This window comes from Alnus glutinosa, chromosome 9 (assembly GCF_958979055.1).
Source record: "Alnus glutinosa chromosome 9, dhAlnGlut1.1, whole genome shotgun sequence".
NCBI classification, from domain to species: Eukaryota; Viridiplantae; Streptophyta; class Magnoliopsida; order Fagales; family Betulaceae; genus Alnus; species Alnus glutinosa.
Genome location: NC_084894.1, coordinates 6324824 through 6347240, shown reverse-complemented (window position 1 = coordinate 6347240; position 22417 = coordinate 6324824). Strand labels below are relative to the sequence as shown.

The 22417-nt window shown below is 34.3% G+C and overlaps 3 protein-coding genes across 3 annotated transcripts; all 3 read left to right on the top strand.

Annotated features, from left to right (window-relative positions):
* Positions 1 to 996: 996 nt before the first annotated feature.
* LOC133878457 (uncharacterized) lies at positions 997 to 2015 on the top strand. Its single transcript, XM_062317015.1, has 2 exons — positions 997 to 1175; positions 1282 to 2015. The coding sequence occupies exons 1-2, from the start codon at positions 1046 to 1048 to the stop codon at positions 1677 to 1679; spliced, it is 528 nt and encodes a 175-aa protein (XP_062172999.1). The 5' UTR covers positions 997 to 1045; the 3' UTR covers positions 1680 to 2015.
* A 15620-nt stretch (positions 2016 to 17635) lies between these two features.
* LOC133876701 (uncharacterized) lies at positions 17636 to 18772 on the top strand. Its single transcript, XM_062314957.1, has 2 exons — positions 17636 to 17950; positions 18032 to 18772. Exons 1-2 carry the CDS (start codon positions 17636 to 17638, stop codon positions 18770 to 18772), a joined length of 1056 nt encoding a protein of 351 aa, XP_062170941.1.
* A 297-nt stretch (positions 18773 to 19069) lies between these two features.
* Positions 19070 to 20223, top strand: LOC133876700 (uncharacterized). The gene is made up of 3 exons (XM_062314956.1): positions 19070 to 19579; positions 19686 to 19914; positions 20003 to 20223. The coding sequence occupies exons 1-3, from the start codon at positions 19070 to 19072 to the stop codon at positions 20221 to 20223; spliced, it is 960 nt and encodes a 319-aa protein (XP_062170940.1).
* The last annotated feature ends 2194 nt before the right edge of the window (positions 20224 to 22417 follow it).

Below are 22417 nucleotides of genomic sequence, written 5' to 3'. Positions count from 1 at the left end.
GAGAGAGGAGAGAAATAATTGTTTGTGTTAAACAATATTTAGATTGAGCGATCGTGCTAATTCAAATATATAGGGTGGTATTGTAGCTGGATGGTAGTCTAGAAAATTTTTAGGGAGTCATTGGAGTGAGATTTTGGGAGGTTTTATTTAAATTTAGGGAAGGCCAATCTGATTTTAGAAAGTCATTATAAATGTCCTTAGTGGTGGGACAAGTACATGTGAAAATTTATTGAGACCTCCTATATATTTCTTCAACTCTCGTCATTTTTTTAAAAAAAATTTAAGTACATGTAGCATTTCTCTTTCTCAAATATATACAAGTTAACCAAATAAATTTGAGAAATGTTATTTCTTCAACTTTTCATCAACTCTTTTTAAATTCAATTCTTGAATACGTAGGACTCACATGTAAAAAAAATAGAGCTAATAGTTGACTTTTTTTAAAAAAATAAAAAATAAAAATGATGAGAGTTGGAGAAATATATAGAAGGTCGTTTCAATAAATTTTTATAAGAAATGTTACATGTACTAAAACTTTTTTAAAGAGAGCCTTACTAAGATGATGTGAAACTTATTCATTAGTATTCGTAGTATTTCTTTTTATTAATTATTTTTTATTTATCTTCAATAAATAAGCTACATTTCGTTTAGTAAGACTCATTTTGTAAAAGTTTAATAGAACGTAACATTTTTCAGCCAAGAGAATTGTTGTGAAATTGGCCATACAGGTTTTTGTTCGTCTTTGCCTCGATATATCATGCCTTTTTACTCCGCTCCCTGCTAAAAAAAACACTAATCCTATTTAGAGGTCAAAACAGCAATGATTAGACGTGTAAATATGATGCAGAAGTGGATTTCTTATATGCTCGTTTAAGTTCGGAAGTGATGAAATAAATGCACGTCTTAAGGATTCCAACTACTAAAATCAGCCTCGGGGCCCTTCATTTATCATGCCCATGTTCAGAATCCTTATATTATAGTGCTCTAATTAACATTGCCATCTCATCTTCGAACTTCTCATTCGTCTCTCTGAGTGTTTGCTTCCATGGCCTTCCCTAAGTTCATCACAGCGCTTCTCTTTGTATTGGCTTTTGCTAGATTTGAGCTTTCAACATGCCAAGTTCTGAAGGCCAAAGTCTCTTGCCTTGATTGCAAACACAATGATGGCTTATCGGGTTTGTTGTTTACATGCATAAATCCTTAAAAAAAAAAAAAAAAAGAACAAGTTTTCTTGTTGCCATCTTTGAACTAGATAACAGTACTCTTCATGTTTTGTTACAGGCATTAAGGTTCTTGTGAAGTGTGATGGAGTGAAAAAGTTGGCTATGGCAGACACAGAACATGATGGCTCTTTTGAAGTGAAGCTTCCTTCAGGCACTTCAAAATCTTCTCCACTGAACTGTCAGGCCAAGCTTCTCGGGGGTCCAGTCCAGCTCTATGCCTCAAGGAAAAATGTGATTTCCAAAATTATAAAGGCTGATCAGGAGCCTAACTCCTACACCATCTCCACTCCCCTCAGCTTTTCAACATCTTGCCCGGCAGCAGATCATGCGAAATGCAAGGCAGCCATGAACAAGTCTGGTTCTTCCAAGACTGTCGACCTACCTCTACCACCGGAGTGGGGCTTTGCACCATCTAGCTATTATATTCCTTACTTTCCCATCATCGGCATCCCTTGATTATCTATGGCAGTAATCTCAATCTCCAGTCTCTTGGTAACAATACATATAGTAGTACTAGTGCATGTGTTAGGGAGACAAGGCAATATATATAGATCTAGCTGTGTTATATCTGTGAAGGATGTAATAGCCTCTAGCGTTGTCTTATATCTTTCTTCTTTTCTTTTCTTCTTCTATTTATCATCCTTTTGTTCCTTTTATGAAGTTGGTTTGTGATAATGTAAGTTATTTTCAGTCCTTGTAAGAAGTTGGCTTGTGATAATTAGTGTTATAAGTTTTTTCCTTTTACATATATATGAAGTTGGTTTCCTTTTAAAGAAGACGTATTATATGCTATTTATTGTCCATTAAAGTGTGCGCGTGGAATTTATATTGCTAAATGATCAGAATATATCACTACTTAGTTAAAGATTTTCCTTTCCTCCTCTTTTTCTTCTCTCTCTCTCTCTCTCTCTCATCAAGTAATACCTGGGTCTAGAGCTACACAGTCCTTAAATAAGGTTGTGCCCCACTTTTTTAAGTTTTGAAGGTATTATTGATGCATATATATATATATATATATGCAAGAAAGTGACAGTTCGGATGGTCATCTCAAACCGCTAGACAACTTTCTTACAGATGATGCTAACTATTGAAGCAAATTTTCAAACAGTACGAGCGATGGGTCACCTCCAAAATAAAGGAAAAATTGGGGTGACACCAATAGGAGGGGCCAACGAAAAACCTCTGGCGCTTAAGTCAATAGAATCTTTTTTAGAGAGAAAACCGAACAGAGAGTTTAGAGAGAATATGGTAACATCAATGTCAATGGTGCGTAATTTCCTTTACAAAGCATGATTTTCCTTGTTGTTCGCACTAATTAATGATCATTTGGGGATTAATGAGAATGTATTAGTTTTCATCGTGTAGAAAAGATTTTAAAAGTGATTGATATATATATATATATTTATCAGAGTAATTGTGCAATTTGATGATACAATTATCATTTATGTAGACACGGCTAACTTCAAGGTGATTACGTAATATCACTACTTCTCATTAAAAAAAAAAAGAAAAAAAAGAAAAAGAATATATATATAGATTTGGTATACGTGTAATATAAGAGCTTTTACACGTCTCATCATTCTCTTATCACTTTTTTATAAAAAAAAAAATTAATTTTTATTAAAAAGTTGTCACTGATTTGACATCAGAGACAATTTTTTAATAAAAAATTAACTTTTAAAAAAAAAAATGGATGATAAGAAAAATGAGAAGAAAATCTTTAACAATTTTCCGTGTAATATTAATCTCATTGCCAGGTGACCTAGCCTCGGTACTGGGGTGGAATTTAATGTCTCCACCTGACCAACTGACATTCTTATCGCTAAGAAATGAAAGTCGATTGAATTAAACTGTCCACCCCACCTACCCCTCCCTTCTTTTTCCCTGTCAAAAGGGGAGAGGGAACCTTAAATGCATATTTTACCTTCACCTGCCGTTACCTTTTCCGTTACAAAAAGTATTATTATAGCTCGTTGCCTTTTGCTAATTAAACTATATATGAATTGAGGGGTTGACAAGTCTCTTATTAGATGGTAATTAGAATTCATATAAGTAGGTCAACATATGTTAAATTTATTTAAAATAAATAAATAAAATTATTTATTCATGAGTATTTCAAATAATTATGAAATATATTATATTTAAAAGTTTTATGTCCATATAATTGAAAGATTTACATCTTTCAAGTCAATCTAAAATTTTGAAGCGTAAGAAGAAAATTTTTATCCCATATTGACTAGATACAAAAAGTCGATTAGTTTATAAAGAATTATCCCCACTTAACAATAAGTTGAGTGATAGAAAAGATAATTAACTGTCTAGTGGCGGCAAAACAACAGACACTACGAGGCTTACTTTACGTTTAAAGAAAATCTAAACGTTCTCATAGCTTTTCTCTATTCTACTTTGTACATATCTGTTTTGTGTTATTCTCTTTATAATGATGTTTTCTTGTTACGTACTTTAGAAACTAGTATTCTTGAGTAACATTTAGGTTTCATTGTATCTTCGAAACTATTTTGTCAAATTCCTTCATACTTAGAAAGGAGACAAAATACGTTCTAAAGATATCCACGTTGCGATCAAGCCTTGAGTCCTAATTTTATTTTGGCTTTTAACTCCATAATTTTTCCAACAACATAGGACCAAATAAAAAATAAATAAATAAATAAATAATAAAAAATTGCTCTATTCTCCACTTCATTTCAATTTACTTAAATACTTTTTTTTTCAAATAAAAGATATTATTCATAGTTTAAATTGCAAAATAATTAGTTTATACTTAAACCTAACTGCAAAAATAAGACAAGGATCCTAATTGTTCCTTGACCAACATAACTACGTTCATCATCCTAATTAAAGATGTTGTCTTTCATCTACCCCAACTTGTACTCCCATATTCAAAAAATAACTCACCTGAGTACTGCTATTTAAAATAATTTTGGGATTATAAAATATTTTGCCCTGAAAAAACTCCCACTTTAATAAGAAGTTCATTTTTATATTGGTATAAAATTTCTTATCAATTAATTTATATGAATTCTTTCAACTCAGTCTCTAAAAGATAAAACTAACACAAATTTTTAATTACAAAAATATTCACTAAAAGATAAAACCACATAAGAACTGGGAGACAATAACCCATGCAACACAAAAGTAGCAATTGGTTTATAGGAATTCTTCTAACTCAGTCTTTAAAAGATAAAACCAACGCAAATTCAGTCATAAAAATCTCCACTAAAAAATAAAACCACATAAAAATTTTGAGACAATAACTCATGCAACACAAAAGCAGCAAAACACAAACATAGCTGCAAAAATACATAAGAAATCCACTAAAAAACCAAACAACAGCCGTGCGAGTGGGAGGCTTGCACGACGAGGTAAAAATATATTATGATATGACATAAATGTGAAAGTAGTTTTAAGTATCTTGTATGTATTTATTAATATTTTTATTTAAAAAATAAAAGACATGTCCCTCAAGGGGTAGCTTAATCGATTAGTGACCACGCTTTATAAAACGAAAATCACTAATTTGAATCTCCCTCCTAGGGATGTAAATAAATCAGTCTGTTCGACAGCCCGCTCGATTTAGCCCGATCCGAACTCGAGCTCGATACTGTAGAAACTCGATTGTTACTGTAGAAACCCGCTCGATTAGTAAGTGATACATACCCGACTCGCTCGACAAAACTCGATAGGAGCTCGCGAGCTCAACTCCTTTAAAGCTCGCCCGGCTCGTTAGTTCAACTCGTTAGCTCGTTCATATCTTACATATATATTAGTGAATAGTAAATATAGTATAATATATATAGTATTACATAATAATTATAATACTTTGATAACAATATTTAGTATGTTAAATTAACATATTAAGTTATTAATAGTTAGTATATAACAATATTAAATAGTTAGCATATATATATATAAACACATTTATCACATCACACATGGTTAACAATAGTTATATATTATACTTATATTTTAGTTACTTAGTTATATAGAATATATTACACTTACTATTTGTTCACGTTATACATATACCATAGTTTATACTCTCTACTTATATATAATAACATATTGTTAATTTGTTACTTATAAACTATAGTTATGTACTATATTTTATAATATGCCTTATATAGTTACATATTATATATTTTTGTTATTAATAAATGCATAGAGGTTGTTCATAAACTTGGGCTTGAATTCTGCTTTGATTACTCATTGAAAAATTTAATAGTCTACATCGAGCTCTAATTGAGCCGAGCTTGTCCAGTAACCCGGCTCGGCTCAAATGTCATTTTCAACGAACTCAAGCTTGAGCTCGAGCTCGCCCAAATTTTAAACGAGCCGAGCTTGAACATACAATTTATAGCTCGGCTTGAATTCAAGCTCGACTCTTAAATGAGCCAGTCTTAAAATTTTTAAACTCGACTCGACTCGGCTCAATTACATCCCTAGTCCCTCTGATCTTGTATGAATATGTCAACAAAAATAAATAAATAAAAGAGAAGCAAGAAGAAGAATTGGGATCCGAAGCAGAGTTTGAATTGAATTAAAATAGGAAGGAAAAGATGAGGATGAAAAAGAAGTCGGCGCATTTAGGAGGAGAGAGTGAAAAGACAACTGATAAGTGATAGCATCTGTACACAAAAAGTGTTTATCAGGCTTAGCTTTTGGCAACTGAACCAACAAAACAGAACAGTGAAAAAAAAAAATTGTCAACCCATTATCATTCTCCTTTTATTTTTTTTCACTTTTTTCAAAAATATCAAATCAAAAACATTCTAACATTTTTACATTTTTTATATCACATCAACTATATTTTGTTATTATTTTAAAAAAAAAATTCATTACAAAACAAAATTTTTTCATTTTTCTATAAATATTCTCAAATTTTATATCACATCAATCACTTATTTTTCTACAACACACAAATATTCCACAACACAATTACGTACCAAACAAGCCCTGAGTCAGTAAAAAGTAAAAAATGTGATATAAAATAAAAAAAAATTTATATAAAAAAAATTTGTATTGTAATGAATTATTTTTATTTGAATAGTAAATAAAAAATTATTTATGTGATATAAAAAATGAAAAAAGTTATAAGTTTTGAGGGATAATTGCATCATTGGTCCCTGTGGTATGCCATAATTATTTTTCACTCCCTATGGTTTAAAAAGTTCATAAAAGGTCCTCGTGGTATGAAATAATTACAAATCGATCATTGGCGTCAAATTCTGTTAAAATTTTAACAGATTCCGTCAAATGTCACGTCAGCGACACATGTCGCCAATAAGATGGTGACACGTGTCCATCTTAATAAAAAAAAATATAAATTTATTAAAAAATAAATAAAAATACTTATTTTTTTAAAAAAAAAAATCAAAAATACTTATTATCTCAAGTGTTGATGTTGATTATTTTTTAAAAATGTAAAAATAAAGTTAAAAAATGGGAGTTACGGCCATTCATCATTCATTCGTTCATTTTTTTTTTTTTTAATAATACTATTATTCTTTTTATTTCCTTCCCTTTTTTTATTTTCATTTTTCCCAAAAATAAAAAAACAGCAATTTCAAAATATTTGAACTTTTTTTAATTTTTGTATCACATTAAAAATTTAAATAAAAAAAATACTACAATACAAATTTTTTTCATAATTCTTTCTACTTTTTATATTACAATTTACATCAATTATTTTTTGTTACCATTAAAAAAAAAAAAAAAATCTCCTCAAATATGAGGAGAAGTGATTGCCAACCGGTGCGTAATACTGATGACAGTGACAGTTGGGAGGAAAAGTAGAAAAAATCAACAGCAAAATATCTTTCCTGATTACCTCTCGCCTCTCTCTCTCTCTCTCTCTCTTTCTGCTTCAATCAAACGAGCTTTTGATAGGACGTGTCTGGATCTCATTTTTGGGCCCAACACAATTAATAATAAAAACACTTTTAAGTTTGCAACGAGGCAGGTAGCTCTCTCCTTCATCGGGACAGGCAAGCTCTAATATTGGTGCTTTATATGGAGTACCTATAACCACGTAAACCATTTATTTTTGGCTCCAAAGAGAGGCTGTAATTATCCAAACTACTGTTTAATCCAATTTTTTTTTTTTTTTTTTTTTTTAAAAAACCACTTATTCTATTCTGACAAGAGGCTAGCTAGTTGTACGTGTAGAGAGGATAGAATTAGACATACAATTAGCTTAAAAAAATAAAAAAATTAACCTCTGTGTTCTTCAGCTTTCGTCTGACCTAATTACAGTATAGTGAAAGAAAGAAAATCACATAAGCATGAGACGTGAATTCCTATTCTCTTGGAAAAGATTTTCCTCAATGAATGGAGAAATTCTACCGGAATAGAATGAATTTTTGAGAGGTAAGAGGAGACATTTGACCCCTCTCGACCCATTTTCCTTTCTCCACTCTTAATTAAGATGGTAATTTGAAAAGAGAATATTTACTTTTCTTTACAATTTTGTTCGAAATCACTTTAGGTATTGAAGTTAATTATTAACTACACGATCATAAGTTTGAAAACATTAATAGATGTCAAGTTTTAGTACAAGTCAAGATTCACAAATTAAGAAGAAACAATAATGTTCAACACTTTGTAGATAGAGAATGGAAATAAATAATTAATTGATAGTAAACAATCTATTGATGTACGTACGACAAATATACAATAATTGAGAAGTTTCCTTTTAAAGAACATAAGAATATTGATAAGCATTCTAAACCAAACAAAACAGACTTTCATGGAATAGATCATGGATAATTAACTAGTTATGAAAAGTATTTGTAACTATCGGCATTGATCGGAAAATTCAGAATCAGAACGTTCAAAACTCAAAAGCATTAAGGATAGAATTTAGAACATGTTGGAGGATCGGAGAGTAAAGTTTCTCTCCCAAACGGAGAACAAGAAAGGACTTTCTCTTGAAAGAAGTCATTCAAGCTATCCCAACTTGTCTTTCGACTGCCAAAATTACTTTGTAAGAGCACTAGTAGCAGATGCCCTATAAGTGATTCTATTCCCTAAAATAGGAAAAATTTGAAAAAAAGTTACAAAATACATGCCACAGCAGATTCCTCATTTTCCATGGAGTTGCTTGGGAAGCTACAGTGCTTCCCAATGCATTGGGAAGCACTGTAGCTACCCAACGCATTACTTTAATGAAAAAAAACTCGTCTCTCTCCTTCCTCTCGCGTTAAAACAATCTCTCTCTCTCTCTCTCTCTCTCTCTCTCTCTCTCTCTCGTTTATCTCTTCATCTTTGTTCAAGCACCTAGCCTCTGTTCTTGATTTCTTCATTTTGTTCAAGCACCCAGCCCTCTGATATTGGTGTTTCCCAGCAAGTCTTCAACTGGTGATGGCGTTTTTGTGAGTTTGGACTGGTGTCGGAAATTGCGTCCTCCGGCAGCCAATCGACGACCCACAAAATCACGTTTTCTGGTCACCGTCGGCAACAACCCATCAGAGGATCGGGTCTCCTCTGTTTCGCCGTCACTGAACTGCCAGATTTCGCTGGAAATCGGCTCCTCTGGCTCTGTCGGCGACGGCTCAGTAACATCCACTGGAGATTGGGCATGTGTTTCACAAAATCGCTCAGTTTCTCTCTTGGGTAGATGGGTTTGGGTATATTGGTCTCGTTCCGAGGAGGCCGAATTGGTGTTGTTAGGGTTTTTGAGTGTGTTTGTGTGTGAATAGGAGGATTTGATGGAAAAAACAGAACAGGAAATGGTGTAGGTAAATTTAGTGTCCAGCCGGAGACAGTCATGGCTGGCGAAATGGCGTTGTCGTCGAAGTTGGTGGGTTTTGAGAGAGAGAGAGAGGACGGAGAAGGAAAGAGCAGGACAGAATAAAAAAATAAAAGTATGAAAGAAAAAAAAAAAGAATAAAATAAGAGTAAAAAATAGTATTTAATTGATATAGGAAAAATTAAAGAAATCTATTGTGAGGTGTTTTTTTATAGGGAATAAAAAAGTGGTTTGGTTCCCTAAATTTTTCCTAAAATAAGAAAAATGGTTGAGAAGCTGCTGCTACTGCTCTAAGGACATCAATTTAATGAAGCTGAGATTATGGTTGGGGCATGACTTGAATGTACTGTAGATGAGCTGGGCAAGGATGGGACACTTAAAAAAAATAAATAAATAATGATTTATTTCCTCTCGAGGTCTTTATCCTTCTCTCATTCTCCTACTTTTCAAAATCGCCATTGGATATGCAGGATCATGTATGAAATTTTCTTCTATTCTCTCATTTTTCAAAATCACTACAAATTTAATGGTGATTTTAAAAAAATGAAAAGATGAGAGAAGGACCATGTGAAGATGTATAGCACATCTCGAGATTACTTTATTACTCCGACACTTTGATTAGTAAGATATTCAATGAAAAATATTATTTGAATATATAACTCTTTCAAAAGCAAAGTTGGTTTTTAGAGCATATCCAATTGAATAGGCGAATGAACCATAATAGTCAAATTTGACTATTATTAGTTTTTTCTTTTTTTATTCTTCTTCTTTTCTTTCTTTTTTTTTTTTTTTCCAACATAATAGCCAAACTACAATTTTTTTTTTTCTGTCTATTTACTATTCATACTATAACTAATGGTTTATTATTTTCTCTCGCTATTTAAAAAAAGTAGAGAGTGAAATAGATAATTTGTTAGATTTTGTGTTAGAAAAAGAGTAGGCCAGCAAACTAGAAAGAATATAATTTTCAATAGCTAAAATGATTATTATTCGTAGAGGTGCTCACCATCTTATGCAAGGAGAAGTACGTAGACATTTGTCCGAGATCTCCCCAAATCTAGCTTAATGTGGAGGATTGGTGACAGAGCTTCTGTTAAAATTTCATAGGATAGATGGATGCCAACTCCCACATCTTATACAGTTCAATCACCCATGAAGACCTTAGCTAAAGATGCAAGAGGGGAGGAATTAATTGATAAGAACACAAGATTGGGTAATGCTCATTTGATTTATGAGATTTTCCACATAAATGATGCAGCTATATATCATTTGTCAATTGCCCCTTTGTTGGTACAGTTTCCAAACGATGACATGTCGATCGTGGGATAGTTCTCCAAGCAATGAGAGTCCAAAGAAGGAAGCTAGGCCGATAAACTTGGAATCAGCAAAACAAAAAAAGACTCACTGAGGTTGGCCGACAACGCCTCCTCCGATGATTAAGTCAGTCATTATTTTTTGTGGAGAGGAATGAGAATAATAATTAATGCATTGGCCTAATTAGGTGTTACCCATTTATAATGTCTATTTATACCACCTTCTTTTTGTGAGCTTGCACGTGTGTATCTCGCCTGCAGGCGGAGCAAGTATATATTGAACCTAACATGATCAATGATCATTTATGGTATTCTAACCGTTAACATGATGAACTAGTCTGAGCAGTGGCGCAAGGTGCTGTTGTTCCCTCTAGACCCAATCATGATTGGACAAGTTTATGTCATATATAATAAATGAGCATGACTCATCATAAATGAGAAGATCTTCCTCTTCGAGCACGTCCCAAATACCTTGGTCGGACACCTAAGTATTCAAGCATTACGTGCTTAGATCTTCGGCACTATCGGTCCTTCTAAAGGAATTTTTCGGCCCATCAAACTCCATTGATCAATGGGCCTGTTCTGTATTGCCCCATTTACGGTGCTGGTCTATACTCAAGGCCCAATCCAACAATCCAATGCGAAACTACCCAACACCCTTAGTCCTTGTCAGTTGTCAACATAAGCATCAATGGTTTGAAAAGCACCTCCGATGGTGAGTTTTCGATTAAGAGTGCTTCCCACCCAAATAAAGAAATGAACATGCAAAATAAGCGAATGAGTACTATTAAGTGCTACATATATGGTGCCACATGGGTTGGAAAATTAAGTAATAAAATTTGATAAATAAATTTAATTGTCGAGAAAAGTATACATGTCATCTTCAAGCTATCACTCAATTGTTAATGTTTCTTCCCACCCCCAAACTACCAATTATGTCAATGTTCCCACTGAAAATACAAAAAAAAAAATGTCAATGTCCCCTTAAGATCAACAAAAAGATAAAAATGACCTTAAAATTTTTGCAATAAGACAAAAAATGTCTTTATAAATTGGAAAGAAACTAAAAATTAAAAAAAAATAACAAAAAAATAATAATTTTTTAAAAAACAAATAAAAAAAAATTCAAGACAACGAATTTTGAAAAAAAAAAAAAAACAAAACAAAAAGGAACAAAATTTTTTGTCATAATGGGGACATTGACATTTTTTAGTAATTTAAGAGGAGACATTAACAAGGGGAGGCATTAACAATGAGGTGATAGTTTAAAAGAATTATATATATATATATATATATATATTTTCCTTAATTGTTTAATAATTAACGTGACAAATACAACATAAACTGCCAAATTAATTTATAATAAAATTTGTAATACTCCTAACGATGCTCGAGACTCGTACTACCTCTCAAGCAACACGAAGAGTAAGAACTAAAGTTTGCCCTATCTATCACTATGCAAACCGTGTGCATTTCAAAAATGAAGCATTAAAATGAAAATAAAAATATATAATAACATCCAGATGCAGTTCCGAGGAATTTCCACCAACAAAAAAAAAAAATTATAAAAATCAAGTAAAACATTAAAATAAACTAAAATATATGATATTCAGGATCTCCACAACTGTTGTCGTCTTAATTTTGGAGAAGAGACGAAAACCTTCAAATCCCCATTTCCAATGTAATTAATCATCGTTAACATTTGTGTATATATATATATATAGAACATGGACTTGATGTAAAGCAGGTAGAGTAAGCTAAAAGCCCAACATAACTGGTTTGGATGTAGAGCCCAAGACAAGGAGAGTTGGCTCAAAGGCAGAAACGTAGAGCTAGAGACAGTAAACTCAAGGAGCTCGATCAAGATAAGGTTAAGGGTGAAACTTTTGGGATTTTGGGTTGCCAAACGAGCTAGCTAGCTAGGGACAGTAAAGGAATGAGCATTAGGTAGATCTAAGTGCTTTCTTGAAAGTGTTGGTTGAAGGAAAATGGAGGTGGAAGGGAAAAGTTGGAATCTTTAGGTTTAGGATAGATCATAAAACTAGGTTTTTTAGGCTCAAAATGGTGCTAGGAAGAGAAAGAAAACATGATAACTTTAGTGTTTTGGAGTGTTTGGAGAGTGAAAAATAGGAAAAAATTTGAAGCGTGGTTCAGAGAAAATGATGAACAATGTCTTTGTTCGAACCCCCATTCTAACGAAACACTTACAGAGAGTCTTGTTTGAACTCCTATTCGAAGGTCGTTCTAACGAGGCGCAAGCGAACACCGTTCAGACGAGGACTAGCATTCGAACGGTACACAAAATGCAATAATCTTAAGTTTAAGCACTATTTTAAGGTTTGTGATTTGGAAACCTGACTAACAATAAAAAACACTCGCAGACGAAGGAAACGAGTCTTGCGAAAGTGAATTTGTTGAGGAATACTATGCACAGGGTAAGCAAATGCACGTGAAAACTTAAAGTAGTAATTTTGCAAGAATGACTATTTTGATAAATGATAAATGTGCATATTCTTACAAGCATCATTCTAAACACATCTAAGGCCTTGTCATCATTCTAAACACTATTCTAAACACGAATATCGTCTTCATGCATATCGTAGCTCACCAACGAATTCAAACAACCAACTCATAACTAGATCTAGCATAAATTTTTATCATACTCATGGGTTTACTTAAAGCTCTAAAATCATAAAGTTATTCGTGAAAACCAACAAGATAGCAAGATCTAAAGTATAAACCACCCATGCAATAACTATTACATGAACTAGCATATTAATCCTAGGTGCTCAAATCTACAACTCACTACAAAAATTTCAAGAATTCTAGACGGTTTCAAACCGTCCAGAAATTGCAAAAAACCGTCTGGAATTTGTTCAAAACGGTTTATTCTGGACACTTTTAAAACATCCAGAAAAATGGGTTGGGAATTCGGATTATGGATGGTTTAGGTTAAACCGTCTGGAATTCTAGACAGTTTGGGCAAAACCATTCAGAATTTGTTATTTTTTTTTTTTAAATAATAATAATAATAATTATTATTTTTAATATAATTTTTTTTCCAGCAATCATAGCTGCTACGTTCTACTGGAAATATCTACCGAAAATCCATTGGAGAATCGGGCTTCTTTAGTTCTTCTTGGGTTCAACATGTCACTGGTCTCATTCGGGTTCCACCGGAAATCAACGGAAGATCTGGTCAATGGGTACATATCCCGGGTGTCAAAAAATCATTCACAAATCAAACCAAAAAATTTCATAATCCATGAATCATCACAATCCAAACCAAAAATCATCACATGGAATACCCTTTTCAAAACCCCGTCTTTCAGTCGTGAATCATCACAATCCAAACCCAAAATAAACACAAAAAGTAAATCAAACATAAGAATTTTACTTACCCTAAAAATAAAAAATAAAAAAAATAAAAAAAGATCCATCCGGTGGTTTGAAAGAGAGTGGTGACAAGGAGGCCAAGGGGGGAGAGAGAGAGAGAGAGAGAGAGAGAGAGAGAGAGAGAGAGAGAGGAAGAGAGAACCAGCCAAATCACTCTTTGTATCCGGCCGAGCATGGATTTAGGCTAGATCCGACCGGAGATCTGACCTTTCGCTTCAAATCCGACCTCAACGACGTCACCGACTCCGTGTCCAGATCCCGTCGTCCCGTTCCCGTCGCCCATCTCAATCGTCGCCGGAGAGAGAAGAAGAAGAAGAACAAGAGAGAGAGAGAGAGAGAGAGAGAGAGAGAGAGATCTTTTTCTTTTTTTTGAAGGGAGGGAGATCTTTTTTTTAAAAAAAGGGAGAGAGATCTAGTTCTTTCTTTTTTTAAAAAAAAAAAAAAACAAGGGAAAAAAAAAATTCAAGCGGTGGAAAACCTAGGACCAAGAAGAACCTAGACAAGAACCGAGGAAGGCCCCCACCGGCCAGGCAGCTACCCCGGCAGGAGCCAACAGGAGAAATCTAATGAACTGTTTGGATAGAGAGAAGAAATGTTATTCTTCTCTGGGTTTTTTTCAAAACCCGAAACCAGGGTTCAACAAGCAAAAAACCCGAATAAAACCCGAATTCTACTACTTTTCAAACAATCAACTCTCGACTTCCCACGCATGCCCCGAACCAGCTCTTCAATGCGTCAGACGTCTGCTCACACTTTTCCACCTGCTGCGTCAGCCGTCATCATGATTTGTGCCGGGTGAAAGATTTGTGCCAGAGTGCATTTTGTGCTGTAGGTTGGTCTTTGGTGTAATTCATAATCACATTCCTTGTAACTATGCCCCATTAATAGCCATTAGATGAATGCCTTGCAGATTAGATTTAATCTGTTCCGTCAGTTCCCTATGTACCAGTACTTGCGCCCACACCCAATCACTCTCACTTTGTCTCTTAGACCAAGGTTTGCACGAAAACAAAAAAAAAAAAAACAAAAAAAAAAAACAAAAAGTAGTCAGACGCGTGAAGGTGGCAGATTAGACTAGGTGTAAAATATTTACACCATATTTTTAAGTTTACTTGATTATTAGCCCTTGGATTCATATAACAATGGCAAATATATCATCTGAAACGTCCAATTTTTATGCAATCTGTCTGAGCGCCACACCCTATAACTCCCCATTTCAAAGGAAACGTGTAGAAGCCAATTTTTACCCCCAATGCATCAGATGCCATTATGGCTTCGAGTAATTCACGATGGCCACACAACTTTTCCTAATTAACCTGTAGATCAATCTGATGAACCCGAAGCTGAGATTCACTCATCTTCCCAACATAGACACTCCTCATTTTACTTCCCCTCCTCCACTGTGCGAGGACATGGCTTATCAGGTAGCAGCGTGACAGGGTTCTTTCCAGGCATCCATCACCTCCTTACAGCCGTTGTCCTCACAAAGTGCAATATTTTGCATATCTTCCCCATCAGATCTTGAAAAAGATTTTGATCGGTATGTATTTTTTTTTAAGTTTTTTCCTTCAATAGCTTTTACTTCTTATTACTGACCTCAACCTACTGATTTTGGGGCAGTGTGTTCTGAGTATCCTGTGGCTGAGTTGTGGCTGATTTGATGCCTCGCACAGTGCCGTGCACTGTCTATAACTTCGAGCATTGGAAGGCAGAACCTATCCATGACATCGGAGAATGCTCTTCACTCGGAATCACCTTCTTCATCCAGTGGTTCCAACTCCTCGTGGTACCGAGTTCCTCCGGTGAAGCCAGTCCACGTGGTCGGTCCGAGAACACGATCTTGGAGGGTTAGTTTATAAATTTGATATTAGTATGTTGTTCCTTTTTTTTTCATTAGTTGTTTCTAATGTTGCCCAAGAACACTGCCAATGAGTTTTGATGGACTATTATTGGGTTTTTATTATCATGGTCTATTTATTCCTTTGCAATTATTTCCGTTTGAGCAGTGTTCCTATTTGTAATTTCCGTTTGAATGTTGTATTGAATGGTGTTCTTTCCACTAATTTTGCAATGTCTGTATTTATCTTGCGCTCATTTATCTTGAATGGTGTTCTTCCAGTATGATTTTTTTTCGTTTTTGTTTTTTTATATTTTTTTTGTCACCTAATAAAATTCTGTTGGTTCTGCAAAATAATGCAATTTATCAATTTTTAATGGAAGAAAAAATTCATACGATAATAACAAATATTTCACAACAAGAAGGAAAACAGGAACGGGAAAAAAAAAATTGGCTCTTTTTTAAGTTTTGGAAATGCAACAACAATCTGCTTGTGTTGATTTGTTTGTCAATATTTTTACTTTTTAATTAAAAAAAAAAAAGTCCTAAAAAGCACAAAAGAGTCCTAAAAACATCTCCACTCTCCAGCAAAATTACACTAGTAAAAAAGTGTAACTCTCCATTTTAACTATGCTTTTTTTATACACTATTCTATCTACTTGTTTTTTAAATATTATTTCTCAATTTTTTTTCTTATATTATATTTTTTTATATTTTCATTTGAAAGAAATAAATTATGAGAAACAATTTTTTATTTGGACATACTGTAGCACCCTATGTATTTTAGCACAGCTTAATTAATCTACTAGAAATAAAAATAAATAAATAAAAGAAAAAAGGCACAATATTAATTAAATTTAAATAACATTAACATTTTACCTCGTACCCTCTAAAACATTTGTCTTGGGGTTGATAGAACTGCCATTTACTGGGACAAATATTTCAATGTAAACCGCAAGCCTTGATCTCGTATATTTAATAAATTCCAGAATTTTATATAAATTATGTATTGTTGTTTAATGAAAAATAAATACACACTTTCTCTTGAATTTTGTTCAGGAAAAAATAGAGTTCCACTTTTTTTATGTTTTGTTATTATTGTTATTATTAACTAGAACCCATCTGTTATTCTAATTTAACATATACAATTGGTCGAAGTTTAGATCCCCTAATTGACATAATATTTGGGTGTAAGACATTTTAAAATTTACATGGTCGTTAGTACTGGTTAATTATAATTATAGAGTTGTACATATAGAGTTGTACATATAATTTGTGCATCTTTTTTTCTTTTTCTTGTTTTATTATTTTTTTTTTCTCCTGAATTGATTTTTTTTTTAAAATGATTTAATGGTAGTGCCTTAAATATATGTACGAATAACTTCATTTGATCGAATATAACATGGGTTTCAGCCTAGGTGTTATTACTCATAGTTAAAAAATGTAACATAGTTAAACAAATTAATAATAAATAAATAAAATCTAAAGTAAACATGGGTTTCAGCCTAGGTGTTATTACTCATAGTTAAAAAATTTAACAGAGTTAAACAAAATAATAATAAATAACCAAAATCTAAAGTAAACAGGGGGGCCAAATTGAAAGGAAAAAATTGGGGGGGTCAAGACTAAAAAAAATAAAATAAAAAAGTTGGAGGTAAAATTAATTTCTCAATCTTAATTTTTTTTTTTTTTTTTTTTGGGGGAGGGACCACCTTGGGCCTTGAATCTTCATATGGTAATTTGATAAAATACCAAATAACATGAATCTCTAGAGTCGAACATTTTATTAAAAAACAATACTGGTTTTCTATAAAAATTAAATTTATTTTTAATTCAAGAACTCATGTGTCACAATGCTGGACTAATTGAATTTACATGGTGCACAGCCTCATTTAACGAGAAGTGGGAAGCACAATTTATTACGAGCGACTAGTTCTTCTCATATTCGAAAGGTATTACGCACAACCTTCTCCTGTTTTAATTAAAATACAAATTTCGGTTATATGTTAAAACATGTGCCTTTAATAGGATTTCGATTATTACTATACATCTATAATAGCCCTACTTTTCCTTACCATACTAGAGAAAACGAGACTCAATGTCAAGCGATAAATCAAATAAGTGGCCACTAGAGGATGAGGACCTACTTGTCCAACTTTTACTCCAATGTGTGCAAAACGGTTCCATTATCCGAGGGACTGCGAATAAGAATTTGTGGGTGTCCCTAGCTAGTGCCATGGCTCCGAGTGCGAGTAAAGTTTGGACTCCTGGCCAGATATCATCGAAATATGGAAGGTTGCGAGACGACCACAACGCCTTTTTTGCTCTGTTAAATCATGAAACTGGCTTTGGCTGGGATCCAATACTAAACACAGTTTCAGGCACCCCGACGCAATGGGAGCGAGCGAAGATGGTACGCTCTATTCCGAACTAGCTTGGCATGATCACTCCTATATATTATTTGGGGGATAATAATTTCTCTGCGTTTCCGTAGGTGGATCCGAAAATTGGTCGGTTCAAAGCAAAAGGGTGCCGTAACTATGAGGAACTCGGGGTCATATTCAATCGGTCCACAGCAACTGGCATTCTCCGCCGGTCCTCCGCACGGTCCCCGCCAAACACCGATGAGGAAGCAGATCTTATGCACCGTATGCAAACAGAAGGCATACACGTGTGGGATGCTGGGGTAGGTTGTACAGGTCAACCCGAAGGTCATCCGTCACCCACATTTGTTGACCTTGACAGTCCGCATGATGAGGAGATTGGTGGACCTTCGATTGTTAGGGGTCGTCGTAGAGGGAAGGAGCCAATGGTGGAGGCTACAAGGGGTAGGGAAAATTCCCCGGCACGTAGTATCGGATTGGGCGTCAGCATGGGATCTTCAGGGAAAGGATCCTCAGGTAAAAAATCCTCCAGGGAATCAAGAGCGAGTGTAATTCGTTCGAAGCAGGCTCTGTATGATGAGATGAAGGAGCTGGCGATAGCAAGAAGAGAATCCATACAGCAGCAAATTCCGGCGGACTTGAGTTCGACGCAACATTTCAGCACTGGCAAATCCGCACCTCCAATAAACCAAGCAATCGCCGTGCTTAATGAGTTGCAGGATGAAATTACACTCGATACTTACGTGGCTGCATCAATTCAGCTATTAGATGAAAAACTTCAAAACTTGTTTCTCCTTTGGAACAAAGAACACAGATTGCTTTGGCTATCAAAGGTCAAGCCCCTGGATTGACAATCTGTGTTAATTGGTGGCATGTGTTATTTTATGTTAGTTTAATGTATTTTAGCTATTAACTATGAGACAAGTTAAGTTATGTTCAATAGTTTAATGTATTTTCGCTATTAGCTATGAGACAAGTTATTTGATGTTAGTTTAATGTATTGTAGCTATTAGCTATGAGAGTAGTTAATTGGTGCAATGTGTTTTACTACGTGCATATGTGACAATAATTAATTGTTGAATGTGTGTTAGATTGTATTATTCACCAAATTATTTGAAACTGTATTGAACTAAGTCTTTGTTTGTAGGATGGACGGATCTAACCTGCCTTTCGTACCCGCATATGGAAATATAGATGATGAAATTGATGACGATATTTTCTTTTTACTGAGTGCGATTGACTCATCAGACGACGATGAAAACACCAAAATGCCGCAACGCAACTTGCCATTACGAGGGGGCATGTACATAACATACATGCTGAACGGTCACCCAGAGCCGTGTTTTCAAATGTTTCGTATGGAGCCACCAGATTTTATAGCTTTGTGTTTTGAGTTGAGGGAGCGCCGACTCATAAAGAGTACAAGGAACCTTGATGTTGAGGAAAGTGTTGCTATATTTCTTGTGCTTACTGGGCACTGCCAAGGGCAGCGGATTGCTGCCGATCGCTTCCAACACTCCACGGAGACAATAAACCGGCATTATAATAAGGTGTTGAAAGAACTGGGCCATCTGGCCAAGGTCTACATCAAAGTGAGACATAGGATTGGGGTGCACCCACATGTACAGGGTAATCCTAAATATTATCCTTGGTTCAAGGTGAGTGTTGTTCATTTATAACACATCGGCCCTATCAACGCTACTGTTCAAAACTTGTAAAACAATGTACATTTTCAAGTAAATTTTTTTTTGAAAATTATTACAGGATTGTATTGGTGCAGTCGACGGCACACACATAAAGGCCCAAATCCCAGCAGAGCACCAACGCCTCTATCGTGGCCGGAAAAATGAATGCACACATAACATTATGGCAATATGCGATTTTGATATGTTATTCACGTTCGTGTACGCTGGCTGGGAGGGATCCGCGAACGATGGCCGCATTTTCAAGGATGCTGTTACAACTGACCAAGACTTTGAGTGGCCTACAGATGGTTAGTATGTTGCATACAATTGCGTAATTTTCTATATATCATAAAAATTCATGCTCTTCAATAAACTTTGGGTATTTTATTTATGAAGGGCACTATTATGTGGCTGATTCTGCATACCCATGCACACGAGGTTTCTTGCCTCCGTATAAAGGGGAGAGGTATCATCTCTCCCATTTTCGTAATAGGCCTCTGCCCCGTGGGTACAAGGAACTGTTTAATTTCAGACACTCCTCACTACGAATGATGATTGAGAACTGCTTCGCTAGATTAAAGAGGCCGGAGATGGCGTATTTTGTACGATATGCCTAGGTACTTATTGACACGTCAACCTGGCATTATCATGGCATGCTGTACACTGCACAACTTCATCGGGACACGTAATTCAAATGATCAAATATTCAACGGCACTGATGCAGCAGAACCAGAGACGAGTGAGCAGCCTTATGCATATGGCAACAATGATGAGGCAGGCCCCTCGCATTCAGGACAGTATGACTTCTCATCTGCAGCTGGCATTGAAATGGCCAATTTTAGAGAAGGCATTGCACAAGCAATGTGGGATAATGCACATGGAAACGAAGATGGAGATAATTAAAAAAAAGGGCAATTATAATGTTGAAGTAATATTTTTTAGAATGCCCATGCATTTTGTTATGGTTGAGTTTGTTTTATGGTTGATAAGACTTTTCAATGTAAGACAAATATGTGAAATTGACTGATATGTATGTTGTTTGTGTGGGTCATTTGAATTATATATTTATGTATGTAAATATTTTTTTTTTTTGGTCCATAGATTTAAGTAAATTGAGCCATTATATTAGTTTTGAAAACTTTTTAAACCTAAAAGACAGTAAAGAAAAAAGAAAAAAAACAAAAACAAAAGGAGCCTATTTTCAAGGATGGAGCCAAAAACTTTTATGAGCGGGGTAGAGCCATGGGCCAAAAATCTGTCATTGAATCTTTCATCTTCATGATTATCCAGATTTAAACAGGAGCAGAACTGCCCTTGAGCTTGGAGGGACAAAAGTCTTCTCAAATTTTTTAAAAACCTCAAATTTTTTTATAAAATTTTTTTTAAAAAAAAACTCCTGATTTTATGTTTTTTTATGAGTTTAACTCTCCAAAAAAAATCGCTAAGCTCCTTGCTTTCGAACCACTCGATCACTACCTACAAGCTTTGCATGTTGATAACGTAGGTTGACAAGATAAAAAAGAAAAAAGAAAAAAAGAAAAAAAAGAAATATACAATAATATGATAAAGAAGAGTGCTACGTATGAGAGGCGTGAGTCACTCGTATGCATGCATGCATGCATGTTAATTGGGAGTAGCCATAGATTAGATATGTCATCATGATACATATTCGTAGAGAGAGAGTACTATAACATACATATACACATGCGATAATATTATAAATACGTGTCAAGTGTTGGAGGGTCATCGTTTGAAGTAGAGCTAGAGGACAATGCCCTTGATGGAAAAGGCCAGGGGGTCACGCTTCTCATTGCAATTTGATATTTTATTTGTCCCGGCCCTTTTAACACTAACGTGCCTCCACTTTGAACATACAAAATTAATATTATTTTAAAAAATTAATAATGCTTAAAAAGAAATGGACAGGGAATCAACGGTATTGTTGCCATATTTTTTAAATTTTATAATTAATTTAAATTAAGTATAAAATTTTCCTTTTAAAAGTCATTTTTTTTTATTATTATATTTATTTCAATCATAATTCCACACTACTTTTCATAACACCAATCATTATACACAACTTTTCATATTTCTAATCATTTCTAATCATTTCCTACCATTAAAAAATAATACTTTTCAATCTCAAAATTCAACACCTAAACACAATTTTAAAAAAAACTCTAAACTCTATTTTCCTAGAAATTCGTAAAGAGAATAAGAATTCAATTCTGATTCTAAAAATTCAACACCCAAACGCACCTAAATCATTGAAGGGGGCTCTTGGGGAGAGGAACATTGAACTCTTCCCAAAAAGCACACGCAAGGCGAATTCACACCGAGGAAATATATGTTGTAGGACGACCTGCCAAGACTTCGAGGATGTACATGGGGAGCCCATTGCCTTTACTAAGGAGTATGCACGGGGAATAAGTCACCCCCATGGCGACGCCCTTGTGATGTCAATGGCCATTGCATATTTCAACACATGGAGAGGAGAATCCATGTCTCCTTGAGCTCATCCGATACAAACAACCAAATTGGAGGCCAGGGGAGCTGGTCCAATTTGGGATAATCCCTAATTTGAAACAACCTAAAAAAGAAAAGATTACCATTAATTTTGAGACGGATGACTGATAATTGATCTTCTTCTTCTTCTTCTTCTTCTTCTTTTTTCATTTTTTTTTTTTTTTTAAAAAAAAAAAAAAGAAAAAGAAGAAGAAGATATTTTAGAATACTTCTATGAATATAAAAAGCCTTATTTTAGAATACTTTTATGAATTTTCAAGTGTGATAAAGTGACCCATCAAACTA